The sequence below is a fragment of the Salmo salar genome, chromosome 21, assembly GCF_965601325.2.
Source record: "Salmo salar chromosome 21, fSalSal1, whole genome shotgun sequence".
NCBI classification, from domain to species: domain Eukaryota; kingdom Metazoa; phylum Chordata; class Actinopteri; order Salmoniformes; family Salmonidae; genus Salmo; species Salmo salar.
Window position 1 is genome coordinate 1621044 of NC_138311.1, and position 23006 is coordinate 1644049.

Consider the following 23006-nt stretch of genomic DNA (forward strand, 5'->3'; position numbering starts at 1 on the left):
ATAGTGCACTACTTTAGACCAGGGCCCTTAGGGTCTGGTCAAAAGTAGTGGCCTATATTGGGAATAGGGTGCCATTTAAGAGTCCGCCCAGGTTAACACATGGGGACATGGTTAAGTATTGACTCTTAGAATATACTGTATTAGTTATAGGCTGACGCATGCCTTGTATTTGCTAATAAGGGAACGCTCCAAATTTTCAGAACTGGGGCCCGGAGAAAAATGTGGGAAGGCCATGTTTTTTGAATTTCAGTCAGTCGGAGGGTTTAGTATTATTTTTTTTATTGTCCAGGGGAGGGTCAAGTAATTTGTAATCGATTACATTTCAATATTGGTCAATGTTGCCCTTCATCCTGATTTTTTGCTGAACGTGCAATATCAGGTGCGCCTGTGGTCTGTGGTCTCAATCAAATGATCCATAGCATACTTGGGGCGGCAGGTAACGTAGTGGTTAGAGCGTTGGGCCGGTAACCGAAAGGTTGCTAGATCGAATCCCTGAGCTGACAAGGTAAAAATCAGTCGTTCTGCCCCTGAACAAGGCCTTCCTAGGCCGTCATTGTAAATAAGAATTTGTTCTTAACTGACTTGCATAGTTAAATAAAGGTTAAAAAAATTAAATAGTAATACAGATATACTATAGGCTATAAGCCTGGACTATAAGAAATACATGCTCGAGAAGCACAGCGCAAAGTTATATTTTTAACAAAATGTACTTCCTTCACTAGTTTTTGCACTGCTGGTGTAAATAAAATGAGGCTACACTGCATACACACTGTAGTGGATTGGAGATGGAGAGTGGGTCAACACTGCAACTTTTCTTGGAGTGTTGACCCACTGCGCCAAATTAAGCACGTGCGACGCCCTGATCCACTCAGCTCACATGCTCTGGTGTTGCACAAAAAAATATTATGCTTGTCTCCAGTCATGTAAAATGATGTAGAATTGCATGAAATGTGTTTATAAAAGGCTACACTTTATGCAAACAGTTTAGTGGAATACCCCCAGTCATACTGTATGTTTGTCTGTTTGCAACAGAGGCAAAGCTATAGCCATTCTAATGCATGCACACCAGGCCTGGGTTTCAAACACTTAAAATTCTATCAGAAACTTTATCTGCGCAGGTTTGAGCTTGCCTGGCTTAATAAACCGTTGCAACAGTCCAAAATCTGCAGACCCAGCACATTTCCCATCTGGCTCTCAAGGCAGACGCAAGCAAACGCTCAAAGTATTTGAAAGGTTTTTCTAATATTCTAACCCTGGTCTGACTCACACACACTCAACGGATGTCTAGGCTGGACCTTGGCATACACACACTGACCTGTCTGCCATTGATATCTCAGGCCGGACCTTGGCATAGCCACAGGAGTCTCCCACCCTGCCATCCAGCAGAGAAAGGGTTACGGGGTTACAGCAGTAGCAGAGAGAATATAGATACGGGATAGGGGATACAGACAGAAACAGAGAGAGGGGGTACAGAGACAGACAGACATGGACAGACGGACAAATAGACAGGACAAAACACAGGCATAGAGGACAAAACACAGGAAGACCATCAATGTAAAGTAGACAATAGTGCAGGCGAAAAAAAGTTATTAATGAATTAATGCAATGATAATGTTTACAATAAGCCTTTGAAGATTAAAGCACAGATTTAGCACACACAAATCTTAAAGCCTTAAAAGTACTTTAAGATCATTTCTGTAATGACAAAAGTCAAGATCGACCGGATAGAATATAAAATATACACTATATATACAAAGGTATGTGGACACCCCTTCAAATTAGTAAATTCAGCTATTTCAGCCACACCCGATGCTGGCAGGTGTATGAAATCGAGCACAAAGTCATGCTATCTCCATCAACAAACATTGACAGTAGAATGGACTTACTGAAGAGCTCAGTGACTTTCAAAGTGGCACCGTCATAGGACGCCACCTTTCCAACAAGTCAGTTCGTCAAATCTCTGCCTGGTTAGAGCTGCCCCGGTCAACTGTAAGTGCTGTTATTGTTAAGTGGAAATGTCTAGGAGCAACAGAAATGGTTTGTCAAGATTGATGTGGAAGAACTTGACTGGCAAGCACAGAGCCCTGACCTCAACCCAATCAAACACCTTTGGGGCCTAACCGCCCACCATAAGTGCCCATCACTGAATGGAAGCAAGTCCAAGCAGCAATGTTCCAATATCTGGTGGAAAGCCTTCCCAGAAGAGTGGAGGCTGTTATAGCAGCAAAAGGGGGACCAACTCCATATTAATGCCCATGATTTGGAATGAGATGTTCGACGAGCAGGTGTCCACATACTTTTGTTCATGTAGTGTATAATAAATGTAAATAAAACCTTGGCTCTATAAGAAGGTAGGCATAAGACAGAGGCACTAAATCCTCAAACATTTGAAACCATGATTTACACACAAAGAAGCCATTGAACAGAATCAAGTAAAAAAATATAGATATTTTGCAGTTGCTATAGTATACAGTATTGTTGATATCTTTGGCTTCATTTTTCTTATTTTTCCCTTTTTCTTTTATTTTCTAATCCTTACATTTAGTTTAAAACTGTACATGTAAGATGATGGAAATGGTATTTTGTTTATTTTTGATATTTTTTTTTGTATTTATTTATTAGTGTACTTGCGTCAGCAAGACCACTACTGTTATCTGGCATACTTCTCTTTATTAGTGTGCTTGCTGAAAGTATTTACCTCAGCTTGAACTCTAGATTTGCCAATTTATTCTTCTTCCACTACCATAAAAATATATATACTGAACAAAAATAAAATGCAACATGTAAAGTGAGCTGCACAAAAACTGTTGTCTCTCAAATGTTCTGCCCAAATGTATTTACATCCCTGTTAGTGAGCATTTCTCCTTAGCCAAGATAATCCACCCACCTGACAGGTGTGGCATATCAATAAGCTGATTAAACAGCATGATCATTACACAGGTGCACCTTGTGCTGGGGACAACACCACTCTAAAATGTGCAGTTTTGCTACACAACACAATGCCACAGATGTCTCAAATATTGAGGAAGCATGCACTTGGCATGCTGACCACACAAACTGTCAGAAACCGTCTCGGGGAAACTCATCTGGGTGTCCATCGTCCTCAGGGTCTTGACCTGACTGCAGTTTCAACTGTACCAGGCAGATGGCAGACAGCGTGTATGGTGTCGTGTGGGTGAGCGGTTTGCTGATGTCAATGTTGTTGTGAACAGTGCCCCATAGTGGCGGTGGGTTTATGGTATGGGCAGGCATAAGTTAAGGACAACGAATACAATTGCATTTTATTGATGGCAATTTGAATTCACAGAGATACTGTGACAAGACCCTGAGGCCCATTGTCGTGCCATTCATCCGCCGCCATTACCTCGTTTCAGCATGATAATGCACGGCCCAATGTTGCAAAGATCGGTACTGAAAATTGGAAGCTGAAAATGGCCCAATTCTTCCATGGCCTGCATACTCAACAGACACGAACCCATTGAGCATGTTTGGGATGCTTTGGATCGACGTGTACGACAGCGTGTTCCAGTTCCCACCAATATCCAGAAACTTCACACAGCCATTGAAGAAGACTGGGACAACATTATACCGGCCACAATCAACAGCCTGATCAACTCTATGCGAAGGAGACGTGTTGCGCTGCATGAGGCAAATGGTGGTCACACCAGATACTGACTGGTTTTCTGATCCACGGCCCTACCTTTTTTTTTAAGGTATCTGTGACCAACAGATGCATATCTGTATTCCCAGTCATGTACAATCCATAGATTAGGGCCTAATGAATTTATTTAAATTGACAGATTTTCTTATATGAGCTGTAAGATCTTTGAAATTATTGTATGTTGCATTTATATTTTTGTTGAGTGTGTATTTGGAGTGCATGCAAATATTCTTCAAGAAATTAACTGGGTGGGATGGGAAGGAGGAATTATGGAGAAGAAAAAATACAATATTATTGCAATTCTCATTGTAAACATCTAAACCAAAAAATCTGGGTGAAAATACAAATAATTCCTGTTATGTATACAGAAGATAAAAATAAAAAAGCATTAAAATGGAAAGTGGACCATCATCTAAAAGTTGCTTTGTTCATCTACATAATCAATTTGAGATACTTTAGGATAATTTGGGCATGATGTACAATATAGGTACCATGACATGCATTGGATTTGTGCCATAAATGCTAAAACATTAGCATTTGAAAACAGTGCCAGGGAAACTAAACCAAAGCATAGATTGCTGTCATACCTTGTCTATAGACTGCTTAAGGAAACCAATATGTAATTTTGTAATTTGGGTGAAATTTCCCTTTGAAGAAAATATTATTATTATTAACCATTGCTGCTGTTCCTGCATTCTGGCATTCTCCATGTGTTGTTGATTAGCAGCCTCCTGGTGCTTCCTCTCGTCCTCCCTCTCTTCCTCCTTCCTCCTTTGCCATCTCAGCTCCTCCTCTTTCCTCTGTCTCCTCTCCTCCTCCTTTTGCTTCTCCCTCTTCCTCTCCTTCTGAAGACGCAGCAGATCTCGCTCCTCCGTTCTCATCCTCTCCTCCTGCCATCGCTGCTCTTCCTCCATTTTCCTCTTCTCCTCCTCCTGTCTTCGCTGTGCCTCCTCCTCCTCTTTCCTCCTCCTCCTCCTCTCTTCCTCCTGATCCTCCCAGGGCAGGATGGGCTGGCGGAGAGGGCAGAGTAGGCTGATACTCTTGCTGCTCGGCTCCTGAGGAATAGACAGTAAAGTGATAAAGCCAAAGCCAGAGTTTGTGCCTCAGTTTACTACCAGAAAATTATGTTTTGGTTCCTCACTTCTTGGTGGTGTCTGCCCCCCTCAGTCACAGCATCCTGCTGGGCCCGACGCCACTCCTCCTCCAGTTTCTCCTGGTCACGGCTGTATTTTTCCTGTTTACAAACACACACAGAGTTTCTCTGGAGCTTTGGTCACCCGCCCCCTATACTTACTGACAAAAACTTTTAATCACAATCAAACAATAGGTAGGCCTGATCACAGACAGAGATGAGACAGGTTACAGGGAGGAGGTCAGAGACCTGGCAGTGTGGTGCCAGGACAACAACCTCTCCCTCAACATCAGTAAGACCAAGGGGTTTATCGTAGACTACAGGAAGCAGGAAGAATAGAGCAGGGTCGAGAGCTTCAAGTTCCTTGTTGTCCAAATCAGTAAGGACTTAACATGGTCCACACACACCCACACAGTTGTGAAGAGGACACGAAAGCGCCCCTTCCCCGTCAGGAGGCTGAAAAGATTTGACATGGGCCGCAGATCTTTAAAAAGTTATACAGCTGCACCATTGAGAGAACGGCTGAATCACCACTTGGTATGGCAACTGCACCGCCCTCGACCTCAAAATGCTACAGAGGGTGGTGCGGGTGGCCCAGTACATCACTGGGGCCGAGCTCCCTGCCATCCAGGACCTCTATACCAGGTGGAAGGCCTGAAAAATTGCCAAAGACTTTAGCCACCCAAGCCATAGACTGTTCTCTCTGCTACCGTCCACAAATGATACCAGAGCATTGGTTCTCGGACAAACAGGCTCAGAGACAGCTTCTACACCCAAACCATAAGACTGCTCAATAGTTCATCAAATGGTTAACCGGACTATCTGCATTGACCCTATCTTACATGGACTCTATGCACATTCACAAGACTCTACCCACACACTACACTGACACTCTCACGCAAACCCCAACACACACACACACACACACACACACACACACACACACACACACACACACACACACACACACACACACACACACACACACACACACACACACACACACACACACACACACACACACACACACACACACACAGAGAGAGTGTACAAAACATTAGGAACACCTTCCTAATATTGAGTTGCACCCCATTTTACCCACAGAACGGGGCATGGACTCTACAAGGTGTCGAAAGCGTTCCACAGGGATGCTGGCCCAATGTTGACTCTAATGATTCCCACATTTGTGTCAAGTTGGCTGGATGTCCTTTGGGTGTTGGACCATTCTTGATACACACGGGAAACTGTTGAGCGTGAAAAACCCAGAAGCATTGCAGTTCTTGACACATTCAAACCAGTGTGCCTGCCACCTACAGTAGTTTTTCCTTTAAAAGTTTTGAGCTTTGCCGCGACCGTTTGTGGTAGATTGCATTGTTCTTTCATTGCACCACACTATCACAAGGGGGAGTTAGAATGCTGATCTATCAGTAGTCTAAACTGTGGCACAAATTGACAATCTTTTCGTAAATGAATGGAGGTTTTTTCAGTCCGAGAGTCTCTTCTCTGGCACTAGAGTCCTGCATCAGGCAACAAGAAAAAATGCTGGCGGTGGCCCTGGAGTTGAGAGACTTGAGTAAATACAAATGGGGGAATTACACTTGACATGTGGACTGATGATTTCGAAAAATAGGCACGGTTGGCATTTTGTTTCTCTTCCTCTAAAATAAGAAATAAATCATTCTAAATAACAAACTGGATGTCTTTACCAGTGTGAAAGAGTGATAGCCCCTCTATATAAAGTGAGATCTTCTTTGCTATTGTGAAGAAGTCTTTAATAAAGAAATGTTTTGACCAAGTTAATCTGCTCATGTGTGATCAATTATTTGTGACATTGTGGTTACAATGAATAATGTAAACAAAATAAATTGAATAAATCGTATTCATAATGAATAGGATTTATTTGTTGCAAGCTTAATTATTATTATTTTTACTTACTATATTACGTATTGGATCACAAAAAATAGAACTTTTACATTACCGTGTAGTTTACCAATAGAATGGACTGACAGGGATGTGGACAAAGTTCCCAAAAATAGATAAGATCTTGCTACCATGGAAAGGAAAATACCTGTCTATTTGTGGAAAAATCACCCTGAATAACTCTTTAGTCAAATCAAAGTTGACCTTTTTGCTTATGTTTTTGCCTACACCTACTGATTCTGTCATCACCAAACATCATACAACCGCAAAATGTTGGATAAAACAATTTCACAAATCCGGATGTTTAAAAATTTTGCTATGGGAGTGACTAAATGTATTACAATTGAATTTGAATTAACTGAATGATGAGTATGAAGAAGAGAGTGATTGAATTTAAAACAATAGTGTAAGAATTGCTCTTCTTCTGTCTCGCACACAAAAACAAAAAAAAGTAACTTTTTTTCTACATTGTCAGAAGAAGCTGTAACTTGACTATGTAACACGCATATAGACGCATATACAGTATTTGTTCATCAACATCTTTATGCTTTTGTTGATAAAATGATAAAAAAATACAAAATGCAGATGTTTATTTCAACTACATAATTTAAGGCAGACCAGCAGAAAGAGAAACATTCTCTGAGGGCAGAGATACAGGCGACAGATGATGCATTGGTCCAGAGCCACGCGGCATTGGCGCAAGGCGGAGAATGACGCGATGAGGAGGGAGAAGAACGAAATGGAGTCAATCCATGCCAGGCACACCTGAGAGCTCTGAAACTCCACCTCCGACAGGCAACAAATGTGGCGGGTTAGTCAGGTGATCGGTTCACCCTGATATTTCCATTCCTCTTCTGACACCAAAATTTGATGAACTGCTCACCAGGCACAGCAAGGGCCGTCTGGATCATTATGCTGTTCTGCTATTCCAAGGATGTGTAACCGAAGAGAGATACCACGAGTGGACACAGAATACCAACTGTGATGGATCCCGAGGTAAATGTGGCTTACCAGTGAACCTCCGGCTGTTCATCATTAATACTGTCTCAGAAGTTTCTGTCCATGACTGATGCAACCAGAAAAAGCATTAAAGACAGAGTTAATGAGTACTTGAGGTCACCGAGAAAGTCTGGACATGACCTGCTCTCCCTTACGTAAGGAATTAGGCACTTTACTATGTAGGCTACAGTAAACATCTCATTGTCCTGTTGTTTTTTGTCAGACTGCACAGTAGCCTAATAAACATTTGCATTTCAAAATAGTTATTTTATCGAATTCAATAATATATTTGTACCACTGTAAATGCTGTGTTTTTATTTTTAGAATGCAGTTCTCGGTTTACAGTAGTGGTGGACAGTTGGAGGCATTTCGAAAACATGTTTTCAAACACAACCTGTGAACTCTGCAAACAACGTGTCGGATAAAGCATATAATGTACAGTATTTGTTCATCAACATCTTTATGCTTCGTTAATAAAATAATGATAAAAATACTCTTTCAAAATGCAGATGTTTATTTCAACTACATTTTAGTTGCTCTATGACCAAGGGATTATTTTGCTCTTCACTCAGAGTCACTTAGTAGCCTACTCACATTGTACAGCAACTATTTCCTGCTCGCCTGAAGTAGAGTATATTGTGATAAATTGCAGGCCACACTACTTGCCTAGAGAGTTCTCAGCTATACTTTTCGTGGCTGTTTATTTACCACCACAAACAGATGCTGGCACTAAAACTGCACTCAGTCAGCTGTATAAGGAAATAAGCAAACAGGAAACCACTCACCCAGAGGCGGAGCTCCTACTGACCGGAGACTTTAATGCAGGGAAACTTAAATCAGTTCTACCAAATCTCTATCAACATGTTAAATGTGCAACCAGAGGGAAAACAATTCTAGATCACCTGCACTCCACACACAGAGACGCGTACAAAGCTCTCCCTCGCCCTCCATTTGGTAAATCCGACCACAACTCTATCCTCCTGATTCCTGCTTACAAGCAAAAATTAAAGCAGGAAGCAGTGACTCGGTCTATAAAAAAATGGTCAGATGAAGCAGATGCTAAACTACAGGACTGTTTTGTGATTCTTCCGATGACATTGAGGAATACACCACATCAGTCACTGGCTTTATCAATAAGTCCATTGAGGACGTCGTCCCCACAGTGACTGTACGTACATACCCCAACCAGAAGCCATGGATTACAGGCAACATTCGCACTGAGCTAAAGGGTAGAGCTGCCGCTTTCAAGGTGCGGGACCCGGAAGCCTACAAGAAATCCCGCTATGCCCTGCGATGAACCATCAAACAGGCAAAGCGTCAATACAGGGCTAAGATTGAATCATACTTCACCGGCTCTGACGCTTGGATGTGGCAGGGCTTGCAAACTATTACAGACTACAAAGGGAAGCACAGCTGCGAGCTGCCCAGTGACACGAGCCTACCAGACGAGCTAAATCACTTCTATGCTCGCTTCGAGGCAAGCAACACTGAGGCATGCATGGGAGCATCAGCTGTTCTGGACGACTGTGTGATCACACTCTCTGTAGCCGACGTGAGTAAGACCATTAAACAGGTCAACATACACAAGGCTGCGGGGCCAGATGGATTACCAGGACGTGTGCTCCGGGCATGTGCTGACCAACTGGCAGGTGTCTTCACTGATATTTTCAACATGTCCCTGATTGAGTCTGTAATACCAACATGCTTCAAGCAGACCACCATAGTCCCTGTGCCCAAGAACACAAAGGCAACCTGCCTAAATGACTATAGACCCGTTGCACTCACGTCCGTAGCCATGAAGTGCTTTGAAAGGCTGGCAATGGCTCACATCAACACCATTATCCCAGAAACCCTAGACCCACTTCAATTTGCATACCGCCCAAACATAACGCAATCTCTATTGCACTCCACACTGCCCTTTCCCACCTGGACAAAAGGAACACCTATGTGAGAATGCTATTCATTGACTACAGCTCAGCGTTCAACACCATAGTACCCTCAAAGCTCATCACTAAGCTAAGGAACCTGGGACTAAACACCTCCCTCTGCATCTGGATCCTGGACTTCCTGACAGGCCGCCCCCAGGTGGTGAGGGTAGGTAGCAACACATCTGCCACGCTGATCCTCAACACTGGAGCTCCCCAGGGGTGCGTGCTCAGTCCCCTCCTGTACTCCCGGTTCACCCACGACTGCATGGCCAGGCATGACTCCAACACCATCATTAAGTTTGCTGACGACACAACAGTGGTAGGCCTGATCACCGACAACGACAAGACAGCTTATAGGGAGGAGGTCAGAAACCTGGCCAGAATAACAACCTATCCCTCAATGTAACCAAGACTAAGGAGATGATTGTGGACTACAGGAAAAGGAGCACTGAGCACGTCCCCATTCTCATCGACGGGGCTGTAGTGGAACAGGTTGAGAGCTTCAAATTCCTTGGTGTCCACATCAACAACAAACTAGAATGGTCCAAACACACCAATACAGTCGTGAAGAGGGCACGACAAAGCCTATTCCCTCTCAGGAAACTAAAGAGATTTGGCATGGGTCCTGAGATCCTCAAAAGGTTCTACAGCTGCAACATCGAGAGCATCCTGACCGGTTGCATCACTGCCTGGTACGGCAATTGCTCGGCCTCCGACCGCAAGGCACTTCAGAGGGTAGTGCGTACGGCCCAGTACATCACTGGGGCAAAGCTGCCTGCCATCCAGGACCTCTACACCAGGCGGTGTCAGAGGCCCTAAAAACTGCCCCTAAAAACTGTCAAAGACCCCAGCCACCCCAGTCATAGACTGTTCTCTCTACTACCGCAGGCAAGCGGTACCGGAGTGCTAAGTCTAGGACAAAAAGGCTTCTCAACAGTTTTTACCCCCAAGCCATAAGACTCCTGAACAGGTAACCAAATGGTTACCTGGACTATTTGCATTGTGTGCCCCCCCCCCCCCAACCCCTCTTTTACGCTGCTGCTACTCTCTGTTTATCTTATATGCATAGTCACTTTAACTATACATTCATGTACATACTACCTCAATTGGCCCGATCAACCAGCGCTCCTGCACATTGGCTAACCGGGCTATCTGCATTGTGTCCCACCACCCGCCAACCCATCTTTTTACGCTACTGCTACTCTCTGTTCATCATATATGCATAGTCACTTTAGCCATACCTACATGTACATACTACCTCAATAAGCCTGACTAACCGGTGTCTGTATATAGTCTTGCTACTCTTATTTTCAAATGTATTTTTACTGTTGTTTTATTTCTTTAGTTACACACACACACACACACACACACACACACCTTTTTTTCACACTATCGGTTAGAGCCTGTAAGTAAGCATTTCACTGTAAGGTCTACACCTGTTGTATTCGTGACAAATAAACTTTGATTTGATTTGATAATATTAATCAAAATAATTAAGATACATTTTAAAAATATCTATCCCATATACTATGTTCTTACAAAAAAGGTTTTAAATTTTCTAGTACAGCCAATATTAAAAACAGTCAAAAGCTTCTCAAAGATGCCCTCTGGTGGTCAAACTAGCACTAACTAGCATTAATGCCAACAATGGCTGACACTTAAATAACGTGCCATAGAATTATGCGGCAGCCCGCAAGGTGTGTGCTGCAGTACGATGCAACTTTCATGGGAAGAACCACTGTACTACCATACCCCGCTCAAAGGAAATCTTTTGCCTTGCCCATTCACCATCTGAAAGGCACACATACACAATCCATGTCTCAATTGTCTCAAGGATTACAAATCCTTCTTTAACCCCTCCTCCCCTTCATCTACACTGATTAAAGTGGATTTAACAATTTACATCAATAAGGGATCATAGATTTCACCTGGATTCACCTGGTCAGTCTGTCATGGAAAGAGCAGGTGTTCCTAATGTTTTGTACACTCAGTGTATGCTGCAGCTTCTCTGCTCTTTATTTTACTCTTAGCATTATCTATCCTTGCCTATATGTACAGTGCCTTCAGAAAGTATTCATACCCCTTGAATTATTCCACATTTTGTTTTTGCAGCCTGATTCAAAAATGAAAATATAAAAAATATTTCAAAAATACCCATCTACACACAATACGCCATGACGAAAATGTGAAAAACATGTTTTTAGACATTTTGCAAATTCATTGAAAATGAAATATATAAATAGATAATTTACATAAGTATTCACACCCGAGTCAATACAATTACAGTTGTGAAGTCTCTAAGCTCTTTCCTCACCTGGATTGTGCAACATTGGCCCATAATTATTTTCAAAATTCTTCAAGCTCTGTCAAATTGGTTTGGGATCATTGCTAGACAACCATTTTCAGGTCTTGCCATAGATTTTCAAGCCAATTTAAGACAAAACTGTAACTCGGCCACTCAGGAACATAAATATACTGAACATAAATATAAATGCAACACTTTCAACGATTTTTCTGAGTTACAGTTCATATAAGGAAATCTGTCAACTGAAATAAATTCCTTAGGCCCTAATCTATGGATTTCTCATGACTGGGCAGGGGGACAGCCACGGGTGGGCCTGGGAGGGATAGGCCCACGCACTTCCAAGCCAGGCCCACCCACTGGGAAGCCAGACCTAGCCAATCAGAATGAGTTTCTCCCCACAAAAGGGTTTTATTACAGACAGAAATACTCCTCAGTTTCATCAGTTGTCTGGGTGGCTGGTCTCAGATGATCCCGCAAGTAAAAAAGCCGGATGTGGAGGTCCTGGGCTGGCATGGTTACACATGGTCTGCGGACCTACTGCCAAATTCTCTAAAATGACGTTGCAGGTAGCATATGGTAGAGAAATTAACAAATTCTCTGGCAACAGCTCTGGTAGACATTCCTGCAGTCAGTATGCCAATTGCGCACTCCCTCAAAACTTGAGACATCTGTGGCATTGTGCTATGTGAGAAAACTGCACATTTTAGAGTGGCCTTTTATTGTCCCCAGCACAAGGTACACCTGTGTAATGATGATGCTTTTTAATCCGCTTCTTGATATGACACACCTGTCAGGTGGATGGATTATTTTGGCAATAGAGAAATGCTCACTAACAGGGGTGTTAACAAATTTGTGCACAAAATTTGAGAGAAATAAGCTTTTTGTGCTTATAGAACATTTCTGGGATCATTTATTTCAGCTCATGAAACATGGGACCAACACTTTACATGTTGAGTTTATATTTTTGTTCAGTATAATTTCACAGTAGGTAAAGTGCCTTCGCTCATACAATAACTGACATCCCTGAAATCCTGATAAGGAAGAAATTGCCATATTTTAGTCTACCTTAACCCAACAAAGGGCAATAGGAAGACAAGCTAGACTAATTACATAAGATCCAAGACTAACAGGAGTCTACCTAACTCCTGACCATGAAAACAGAAACAATCCCAGATGTTTCACCTCAAACCGCTCAATTTGTTTTTACAAGCTCTATACTCCAGCTACGTCCCCCAAAGTAGGTAAACTTGGGTAGAAGCTTGGCAGAAAATCTATCTGTCTCACTAAGAAATTAGGCCGTTTGACCTGCGGGGAATATAGAGTGGAGGAACAACGAGCCTTGGCCTCTAGTCTACAGCTGCTCTGCAGGGGTCAGGTTGGATACCTTTTGAAGCAAGGTCTATATAATGTAAAGTGGAACAAAATGTTCTACTGTGGACACAGATGGACATGAGCCCACCCACGTGCATACATACACCTCAAAACACCCCCCCCACCAACACACACTGCAGTGTTTCACCTGTAGAAGTCTCTCCTGCTCTTTCTGCCATTTCTCCTGCCTCCGGCGCTCCTCCTCCAGGTCCCAGGACCAGTGGTTAGAGGAGGGAGCGATGGAGGGAACGGGCATCTGATGGAAGAGAGACATTGCCTTTATAGGTCAAACTTATCCTGCCATTACACTAATAACAACATTATTTCCCCCTATCTGATGCTTGAATACAAGTAATTCAATCAACAAAACTATTTGGGTCTCCCCAACCCTTATACATATTTTCATGCATTTCACTTGTTTTTTATTTCATTGTTTCATTGTTTATGTATTAACTGTGGGAGCAAAACTCATGACTATGATTACATTTCCATTATTAGCAGCATTTAGGCTGTCCACTTTGAAGAGCTGAGACAGAATGGCTATATAAGGATTGGAACATTTAGGACCAGGCCCTGCTACCATTATAACCTATACAGCTGTCAGATGTGGGCGTTAACAAGCAAGAACTGATATGGAGAGATAATGGTGAAGAACGGTCTAGGGAAGCTATTTTCATATAGAGGGAGGGGACTCTATACGTTATGCAAAGACAGAATCCTATAAAGATAGGACTCTGTAATATGAGAATTTAGTCTTTTTCATGGAAGGACTCGGCTTTGCTACTCTGTATTAAAGTCTATATTGAATTCACAAAGTTCTTGCAAGAGTATTATGTTCTTAAGACAATTTTCCACGACATAAAGTGCTACCCATGTACAGTATTTCAGTTTCTATGACTAAGATGAGAAGTACAAACTTGTACTTGAACTGTTCCACAGTAGATTATTCCTTCGTGAGCCTTTTCAAAGTGAGCCGCAGATGATTCAGTCCACTCAAGTTATCATAATCATCATCGAGTTTCAAAGATTGTTCATAGTACAATACTCAATGACACAAAGGTTGGGGAATTTGGGCTAGCATTTTCTGCCCTGAAGTCAAGGTAACTGGGCAATCAAGGAGTTTCAGGGAGCAACGGATCCTGCCCCTCGGGTGGTAGTTAAATAACCCATAACTATTCCACACAGAAAAGATGTCACTCACAAAGAAGCTGTCATGCTTGAGAACGCAGTTGAGAGCAAAAACCCCAACCACTTGTTTTAGAAAACAACAGTTTGTAAATTTTAAATAGTATTACTTACATCTGATATCGCAGAATCTGATCCTCCTTGAAAAAAATAATAAACATAATCAAATACCTCTAATGTTTATCGTTATATCTCAGAGTGTTATACATCATTCAGTATGCTGCCACGTCAAGTGCACTGTTTTTATATTCCAAAATACTACATCATTGCCACGTTAGTCAAGACAACTGAACGTTTGCTAAAGCGGACACAGACTGGCACCTAGGATAGATGTGATACATTTATTTCAATTAAAACCTCTTAGAGGTTGAGTTTGTGCTCAGATTTTAGTGTTTAAACTTCTAAAACTATTAAATGGTGTTTACACTTTAACCAAACTCTCAGCTATAATTTGAGATGTTTTAAAATCAAGCCTGAAGCAAACAAAATGTATTTTTAAATTCACCTCCAGTGTTGCCAATAATGCCACAAGGAGTCTACTATTTGACAGAATACCAGTCTTTGATATTCTGTCAAATAGTAGGTACCAACATACTGCATGGTAGGTACCAACATACTGCATGGTAGGTACCAACATACTGCATGGTAGGTACCAACATACTGCATGGTAGGTACCAACGTACTGCATGGTGTGTTACCAAAGCACATCACACTAACTACATTCAATGTATTAACATCTCATGAAAATAAAATCATTTTTAAACAGATCACAACAAGCATGCACAAGATGCAAACAGGGATAGGACACAAAAATCTAAATAAGTCACCAAATATCATGTTGATATATTGATGCATGCAGAAGCATTGGCTATTAGTAGAAACACAAGAGCAGCAGCATAGCACAGCACAGCATGCAAGGTTGAGTGGGAGGGGAGCCAATGTGTGACACCTGGACATCACACCAACATACTATACCACACATATGGCACCTGACTTAGTCTTGTGATAGTATACGTTTTCAGGGTTAAGAGCCATAGATGCACGTACAGTGAGGTCCGAAATTATTGACACCCTTGCTAAAGGAGTAAATATGACTGTATCAAATAAATAAGCTAAATTGTTTGCAAAAACAAAAAGGGGGAAATTACATTATTTGATACTTTCAGTACCAGTCAAAAGTTTGGACACACCTAGTCATTCAAGGGTTTTTATTACATTTTTACTATTGTCTACATTGTAGAATAATAGTGACGTCATCAAAACTATGAAATAACGCATATGGAATCATGTAGACAATCCCCCTGCCTGCTCGGGCGGCACTCGGCGGTCGTCGTCGCCGGCCTACTAGCCGCCGCTGATCCCTTTTTACTTTTCGGTTGGTATGTCTTATTGTTTGCACCTGTTCCTTATTTGTGTATCTTGATTTGTGGTTATTTAAGCCTGTTTAGCCCGCCCAGATTTGTGCGGGATTATTTTCGTCAGTGTGCTTTTTTTGGATCTGCTTGAGTTATTTTCTTTCCGAACTGTGGACCCGTTGTGTATGGGTTGGGCACTAAGTTCTCACGCCTGTTGTGTTGGCGTCGACTGTTGTCGAACCAGAGAAAAATAAAACTCCTTTTTCTTACCTCTGCTCTCTGCGCCTGACTCCTACCACCACTCCTAGCAATCGTGACAGTAGTAACCAAAAAGTGTTAAACAAATCAAAATATACCGCTCAAAAAAATAAAGGGAACCCTTAAACAACATATCCTAGATCTGAATGAAAGACATAATCTTATTAAATACTTTTTTCTTTACATAGTTGAATGTGCTGACAACAAAATCACACAAAAATAATCAATGGAAATCCAATTTATCAACCCATGGAGGTCTGGATTTGGAGTCACACTCAAAATTAAAGTGGAAAACCACACTACAGGCTGATCCAACTTTGATGTAATGTCCTTAAAACAAGTCAAAATGAGGCTCAGTAGTGTGTGTGGCCTCCACGTGCCTGTATGACCTCCCTACAATGCCTGGGCATGCTCCTGATGAGGTGGCGGATGGTCTCCTGAGGGATCTCCTCCCAGACCTGGACTAAAGCATCCGCCAACTCCTGGACAGTCTGTGGTGCAACGTGGCGTTGGTGGATGGAGCGAGACATGATGTCCCAGATGTGCTCAATTGGATTCAGGTCTGGGGAACGGGCGGGCCAGTCCATAGCATCAATGCCTTCCTCTTGCAGGAACTGCTGACACACTCCAGCCACATGAGGTCTAGCATCGTCTTGCATTAGGAGGAACCCAGGGCCAACCGCACCAGCATATGGTCTCACAAGGGGTCTGAGGATCTCATCTCTGTACCTAATGGCAGTCAGGCTACCTCTGGCGAGCACATGGAGGGCTGTGCGGCCCCCCAAAGAAATACCACCCCACACCATGACTGACCCACCGCCAAACCGGTCATGCTGGAGGATGTTGCAGGCAGCAGAACGTTCTCCACGGTGTCTCCAGACTCTGTCACGTCTGTCACGTGCTCAGTGTGGACCTGCTTTCATCTGTGAAGAGCACAGGGCGCCAGTGGCGAATTTGCCAATCTTGGTCTTCTCTGGCAAATGTCAAACGTCCTGCACGGTGTTGGGCTGTAAGCACAATCCCCACCTGTGGACGTCGGGCCGTCATACCACCCTCATGGAGTCTGTTACTGACCGTTTGAGCAGACACATGCACATTTGTGGCCTGCTGGAGGTCATTTTGCAGGGCTCTGGCAGTGCTTCTCCTGCTCCTCCTTGCACAAAGGCGGAGGTAGCGGTCCTGCTGCTGGGTTGTTGCCCTCCTACGGCCTCCTCCACGTCTCCTGATGTACTGGCCTGTCTCCTGGTAGCGCCTCCATGCTCTGGACACTACGCTGACAGACACAGCAAACCTTCTTGCCACAGCTCGCATTGATGTGCCATCCTGGATGAGCTGCACTACCTGAGCCACTTGTGTGGGTTGTAGACTCCGTCTCATGCTACCAATAGAGTGAATGCACCGCCAGCATTCAAAAGTGACCAAAACATCAGCCAGGAAGCATAGGAACTGAGAAGTGGTCTGTGGTCCCCACCTGCAGAACCACTCCTTTATTGGGGGTGTCTTGCTAATTGCCTATAATTTCCACCTGTTGTCTATTCCATTTGCACAACAGCATGTGAAATGTATTGTAAATCAGTGTTGCTTCCTAAGTGGATAGTTTGATTTCACAGAAGTGTGATTGACTTGGAGTTACATTGTGTTGTTTAAGTGTTCCCTTTATTTTTTTGAGCAGTGTATATTTAATATGTGAGATTCTTTAAAGTAGGCACCCTTTGCCTTGATGACTTATTTGCACACTCTTGGCATTCTCTCAACCAGCTTCATGAGATAGTCACCTGGAATGCATTTCAATTAACAGGTGTGCCTTGTTAAAAGTTAAATAGTGGAATTTCTTTCCTTCTTAATGTGTTTGAGCCAATCAGTTGTGTTGTGACAAGCTAGGGTTGGTATACAGAAGATAGCCCTATTTGGTTAAAGACCAAGTCCATAGTAAGGCAAGAACAGCTCAAATAAGCAAAGAGAAATTACAGTCCATCATTACCTTAAGACATGAAGGTCACTCAATTTTGAAAATGTCAAGAACATTGAAAAATTTTTCAAGTGAAAACCATCAAGCGCTATGATGAAACTGGCTCTCATGAGGACCGCACCAGGAAAGGAAGACCCAGAGTTACCTCTGCTGCAGAGGATAAGTTCATTAGTTACCAGCCTCAGAAATTGCAGCCCAAATAAATGCTTCACAAAGTTCAAGTAACAGACACATCTAAACATCAACTGTTCAGAGGAGACTGCGTGAAATCAGGCCTTCATGGTCAAATTTCTGCAAAGAAACCACTACTAAAGGACACCAATAATAAGAAGAGACTTGCTTGGGCCAAGAAAACGAGCAATGGACATTAGTTCGGTGGAAATCTGTCCTTTGGTCTGATGAGTCCAAGATTTTTGGTTCCAACCGCTGCGTCTTTGTGAGACACAGAGTAGGTGAACAGATGATCTCTGCATGTGTGGTTCCCACCGTAAAACATGGAGGAGGTGATTTGATGGTGCTTTGCTGGTGACACTGTCTGTGATTTATTTAGAATTCAAGGCACACTTAACCAGTATGGCTACCACAGCATTCTGCAGTGATATGCCATCCCATCAGGTTAGTGCTTAGTGGGACTATAATTTATTTTTCAACAGGACAATGACCCAACACCTCCAGGCTGTGTAAGGGCTATTTGACCAAGAAGAAGAGTGATGGAGTGCTGCATCAGATGACCTTGTCTCCACAATCCCCCGACCTCAACCCAATTGAGATGGTTTGGGATGAGTTGGACTGTAGAGTGAAGGAAAGGCAGCCAACAAGTGTTCAGAATATGTGGGAACTCCTTCAAGACTGTTGGAAAAGCATTCCAGGTGAAGCTGATTGACAGAATGCCAAGAGTATGCAAAGCTGCCATCAAGGCAAACATGCAGTCTACCCTTTGGAGCTTTAAAGTGCTGTTGAAGACACTACTTTCTCATCAAGTGTTTCCCAACCCTCTCCTGAGGGATCCTTAGACAGTTCTCAATTTGGTTGTAGCCCTGAACTAGTACACCTGATTCAACTAATCAAGGCCTGGGTGATTAGTTGTCAGCACAGGGCTGCAACAAAAATCTAGATCGATTGCTGGTCCAACAGGAGAGGGTTGGGAAACACTGATCTAAACTCACTGGGCTCAGACAGCATGTCAGTGTCTCAGGTGTGGCAAGTGGAGGTGTGGAGAGAATCACTGCACACTCAACCCTGTTTACCACAGAGGTAGATCAGTGCACTGCCACTGGGCCCTGAGAAGCCTGGGGGGTGGGGTGTGGGGGGGCAGAAAAAGGCAGTGGCTTCAAAGACTGAACCTAAAAACAAAAAAAGCAGCGGGCCCAACATGGAGCCCTGAGGAACTCCTGAGTATTCAACTTTTTTGTCTCAACCTTCCCGTAATCATCTAAATTTAAAAAACAATTGATCATAATGATTAGGTTAAGTCATAGTTGAGCCAAAAACCTGTATACCAGGTAGGTCCATAGGAGAACCACTGGGATAGAGAGAAAGAGATGAAAGCTCAGAGCACCCAGCCTCCTGATAGTAACACAGACTATTGATAATAACCCGTCACCAAAACCAGGGCACAGTCAGGGCCTTTTTACCTTGTTCAAAAAACTCTGACCTCCGTTTTAAGTTTTTCAAAGATATTGGTTCTACAGACTCTACGTGAGAGATGGAGAAATCAGAACAGGAACACAGAGTGTAAGAGAGGAGCTGGGAGAGAAACATTGAAGTAACAGTATCATGGCATGGGTAACTTCTATCAAAATCTACATTATCCCCCACTGAAAACATAACAATTTCATTAGGATTAAGTCATCACACTCAAAATAAAAACTAACTTAAGTAAGCTCAGGCCAGCTCTTTCCAAAATGCTCACACAAACATATCCAACATTACAAGCAAACAGAACATCATAATATCATCAGTACATAATTGAGCAATGAGCATTTCACCACCAAAAACACATACAGTCCCAAAGAGAGAATGTTGTCATTGCTTTCTCAAGCTTGTTGATGTTAATAAAGGCTAGTCATAAACGCTCTGGTTAGTATCTCTGCTCTATGCTCTTTACCTTTGTTTCTCATGGTCACCGTCTCGTCATGGAAACCTCCATTCACTCCAATGGATGCCACATCCTGCAACAAGATGAAAGAAAAGCCTGTTGAGAACTGTTTGGGGTTTAATCAACACGTGTTATTAAATGTGATCATGCAACTAACAAAAATCGACAGTTTTTCGCAATTATGTCCTATATCAATGCCCTCACCAACCTTTTCACAACATATTTGCAACTTTGTCATAAGATATTGCATTATCTGGGTATTTGTGAGTAACATAAGAAAGCTAACAAGAAACACTTGAACCCTATCAACACCATGAGGTCTTTGTGTAAAACTCACAATGATTTGTTGGATGGCGATTTCCTTGGTGGTTTCTATGGATCCCTGAGATGTGAAAGCCAAGCTGGTGGTTGAGTTAACAGTGGCTGTGTTGGAGGAACCTATAAGTGTTGGATGATGATTCATACTGGTCAGATTGATGGTCTTATGGCTTTTACACGGCAGGGAAGGTAGGTCTCTGTCCCAGTCTGAACATCGCAGACACATGACAATGGCAAAGAATCAAAGGGGTGTTTGTGTGAGAGAGAGCGAAAGATAGAATGTATGTGTGTAAGAGAGAGTATGTGTGTGTGCATGAAAGTACAATATTAGGAAAGGTACTTTAAAAGTACTACTATACAACTATAGGACAAAGTACAGACGCTACAGCTTGGAAGGGAAAATAAGATTGTTTTGTTATTTTAAAGAACAGCGGGAGGATTTAGAAACCACCTTCCCAACCCATGCACAATCTACAAACCCCTAGGATTTACCAACAGGCTTACACGCTCTCCTGCAAAAGTGTCTATTATGCAACTTAATAGACTGATTCATGTTTCGGTGGTGTAATTGTGTTATAATAGCATGTGCAAGCCTGTTGGGGAAAACATACTGTAAATAGACCAAGTTTGGACCCTGTACCCGAGTTTGGGTTAATTCTCCATAAGGTAGGCACCACATAAGGAATGCACACAGGAGAACAGAGGGAAGACAGAAACAGACATAGATAAACATTCAGAAACACACACACACACAAACAGACAGAGAAGGGAAGAAAGAAACAGAAGTACTGAAACACAGGCAGACAAAAAGTAAAACAGACAGACAGCCAAAACTGAGCTCCCAAATCACTAACTAAAAGGTTATCCTTAAGGACCTCAGTTCACTCTGCTACCATCTAGCAGACAGAGTCAGTACAGGTGCATCAGAGCTGGGACTGAGAAACAGCTTCTATCACCAGGCCATCAGACTGTTTAACAACCATCACTAACGGCTACCTGCCCGGTACTCTGTCCTGCACCTTGAGACTAATGCCCCATGTATATACTGTAGAGACATTGAACACTAGTGACTTCATATACTGTTAATATACTGTTGTTTTCTCACTGTGGATGTATATATTGTATTCTTGACATAGCTCATCCTACTATACCTATTACTGGGCATACACTTTTCTTTTCCAAATGATATACTGTCTATACACACCACATATTTATATTCTGGACTCTGACACTGCTCACTCTAATATAGCTACTTTGAATTGTTAATAGGACTCGTTTTGACATTTCTTGATCAGATTTTTAGATTGTGTATTTGTATTGTATTTGCTAGACATTCTACTGTGCTATTGGAGCTAGTAACAAGCATTTTGCTGCACCTGCTATAACACCTACAAATCTGTGTACCCAGAATAGACTAGAAAACTATTGAGACAATGAAATTGAACTGCCTTGAAATAATTGAGCACAACAATTTACTGACCAATTCAATGTGTCACAATAGTTTACAACAAACATAAACAACACTGACATTAAAAACACAAATTCTCGACGTGCCTCAAACAAACAACCACCCACAGACATTTGCATGCAGGCACACACACGCCCGCACACTCTCTCTCTCTCCAGTCGTCTACTCACTGTTCCTGCCGTGGCGACGTATGTCCATGGTGAGGCTGCCCTGCTGCAGGGCCTGCTCTGTGCTGCTCTTCCACTCGCCGTAGCTCATCTCTGCCACCCTGTGCCCGCTCACCGCCAGCACTTCATCTCCCACCTGCAGTTGGCACAGCTCCGCTGGGCTGCCTGGGGGGCACAGAGATGGGCAGAGAGGTCAGATAAACAGAGTTCTGATATAGATAATGTAATGTGGAGGGCACAGGGGGTGAGATAGAGAGGACAGGTGTCAGAGTAGCAATGTAGAGTTCAAGATAAGGGTAAGATGTCACAATAGAAAGACATGCCCGAGAAAAAGAATTTGCAGAAACTCGTTACTGAAGACTGAGTCATCTATGATTCTCCGAATGATATTTTAAAAGAGGAAGCTAATTATTGCTCCATTGTTAGATCTAACAATGGAGCTTTTAGTATATCAAAAAATACTTGATATACCTCTACCGGTATGCCATCAAGCCCTGGGGTTTTTCCAGACTGAAAAGATTTAATAGCCTCAAAAAGTTATTCCTCTGTAATTTGGCCTTCGCACTGATCTTTCTGTACATTTGTTAATTTTCCATTTTTTAGATTATTTGGAAAGAATTCCTTACCATAATCTTCATTCAGTGGGAGAGGATGAGACGGAAAAGAGAACATCTGGCTAAAATAATTAGCTTCCTCTTTTAAAATATAATTCGGACAATCATAGATGACTCCGTCTTCAGTAACTCCAATAGAAATGGTAGTCTGTCAGGTAGTCAGCAGGAAGGTCTGATTTCTCTATTATTAAAACAAGACCCAGATGGCAAATATAAAGACCCAGTCTATCTAAAACACTGGAGGCCCCTTAAACTTCA

General features: G+C 42.6%; 1 protein-coding gene across 20 annotated transcripts in view; it reads right to left on the reverse strand.

The window, feature by feature from the left end:
- Positions 1–23006, reverse strand: part of LOC106581618 (LIM domain only protein 7) — a 115782-nt gene that overhangs the window by 11120 nt on the left and 81656 nt on the right. For 15 of the 20 annotated variants that reach the window (XM_082966920.1, XM_045704979.2, XM_045704976.2 and 12 more), the window contains 9 exons: positions 22138–22299; positions 20519–20706; positions 20191–20254; positions 19718–19777; positions 14616–14641; positions 13465–13572; positions 4803–4895; positions 4337–4716; positions 1316–1372 (listed from right to left, as the gene is read on the reverse strand). In XM_082966920.1, coding sequence (XP_082823046.1) covers positions 1316–1372; positions 4337–4716; positions 4803–4895; positions 13465–13572; positions 14616–14641; positions 19718–19777; positions 20191–20254; positions 20519–20706; positions 22138–22299 — 1138 coding nt within the window. The remainder of the gene's footprint in view (positions 1–1315; positions 1373–4336; positions 4717–4802; positions 4896–13464; positions 13573–14615; positions 14642–19717; positions 19778–20190; positions 20255–20518; positions 20707–22137; positions 22300–23006) is intronic. The other 5 variants (XM_045704989.2, XM_045704981.2, XM_045704980.2 and 2 more) reach the window with 3 other exon arrangements.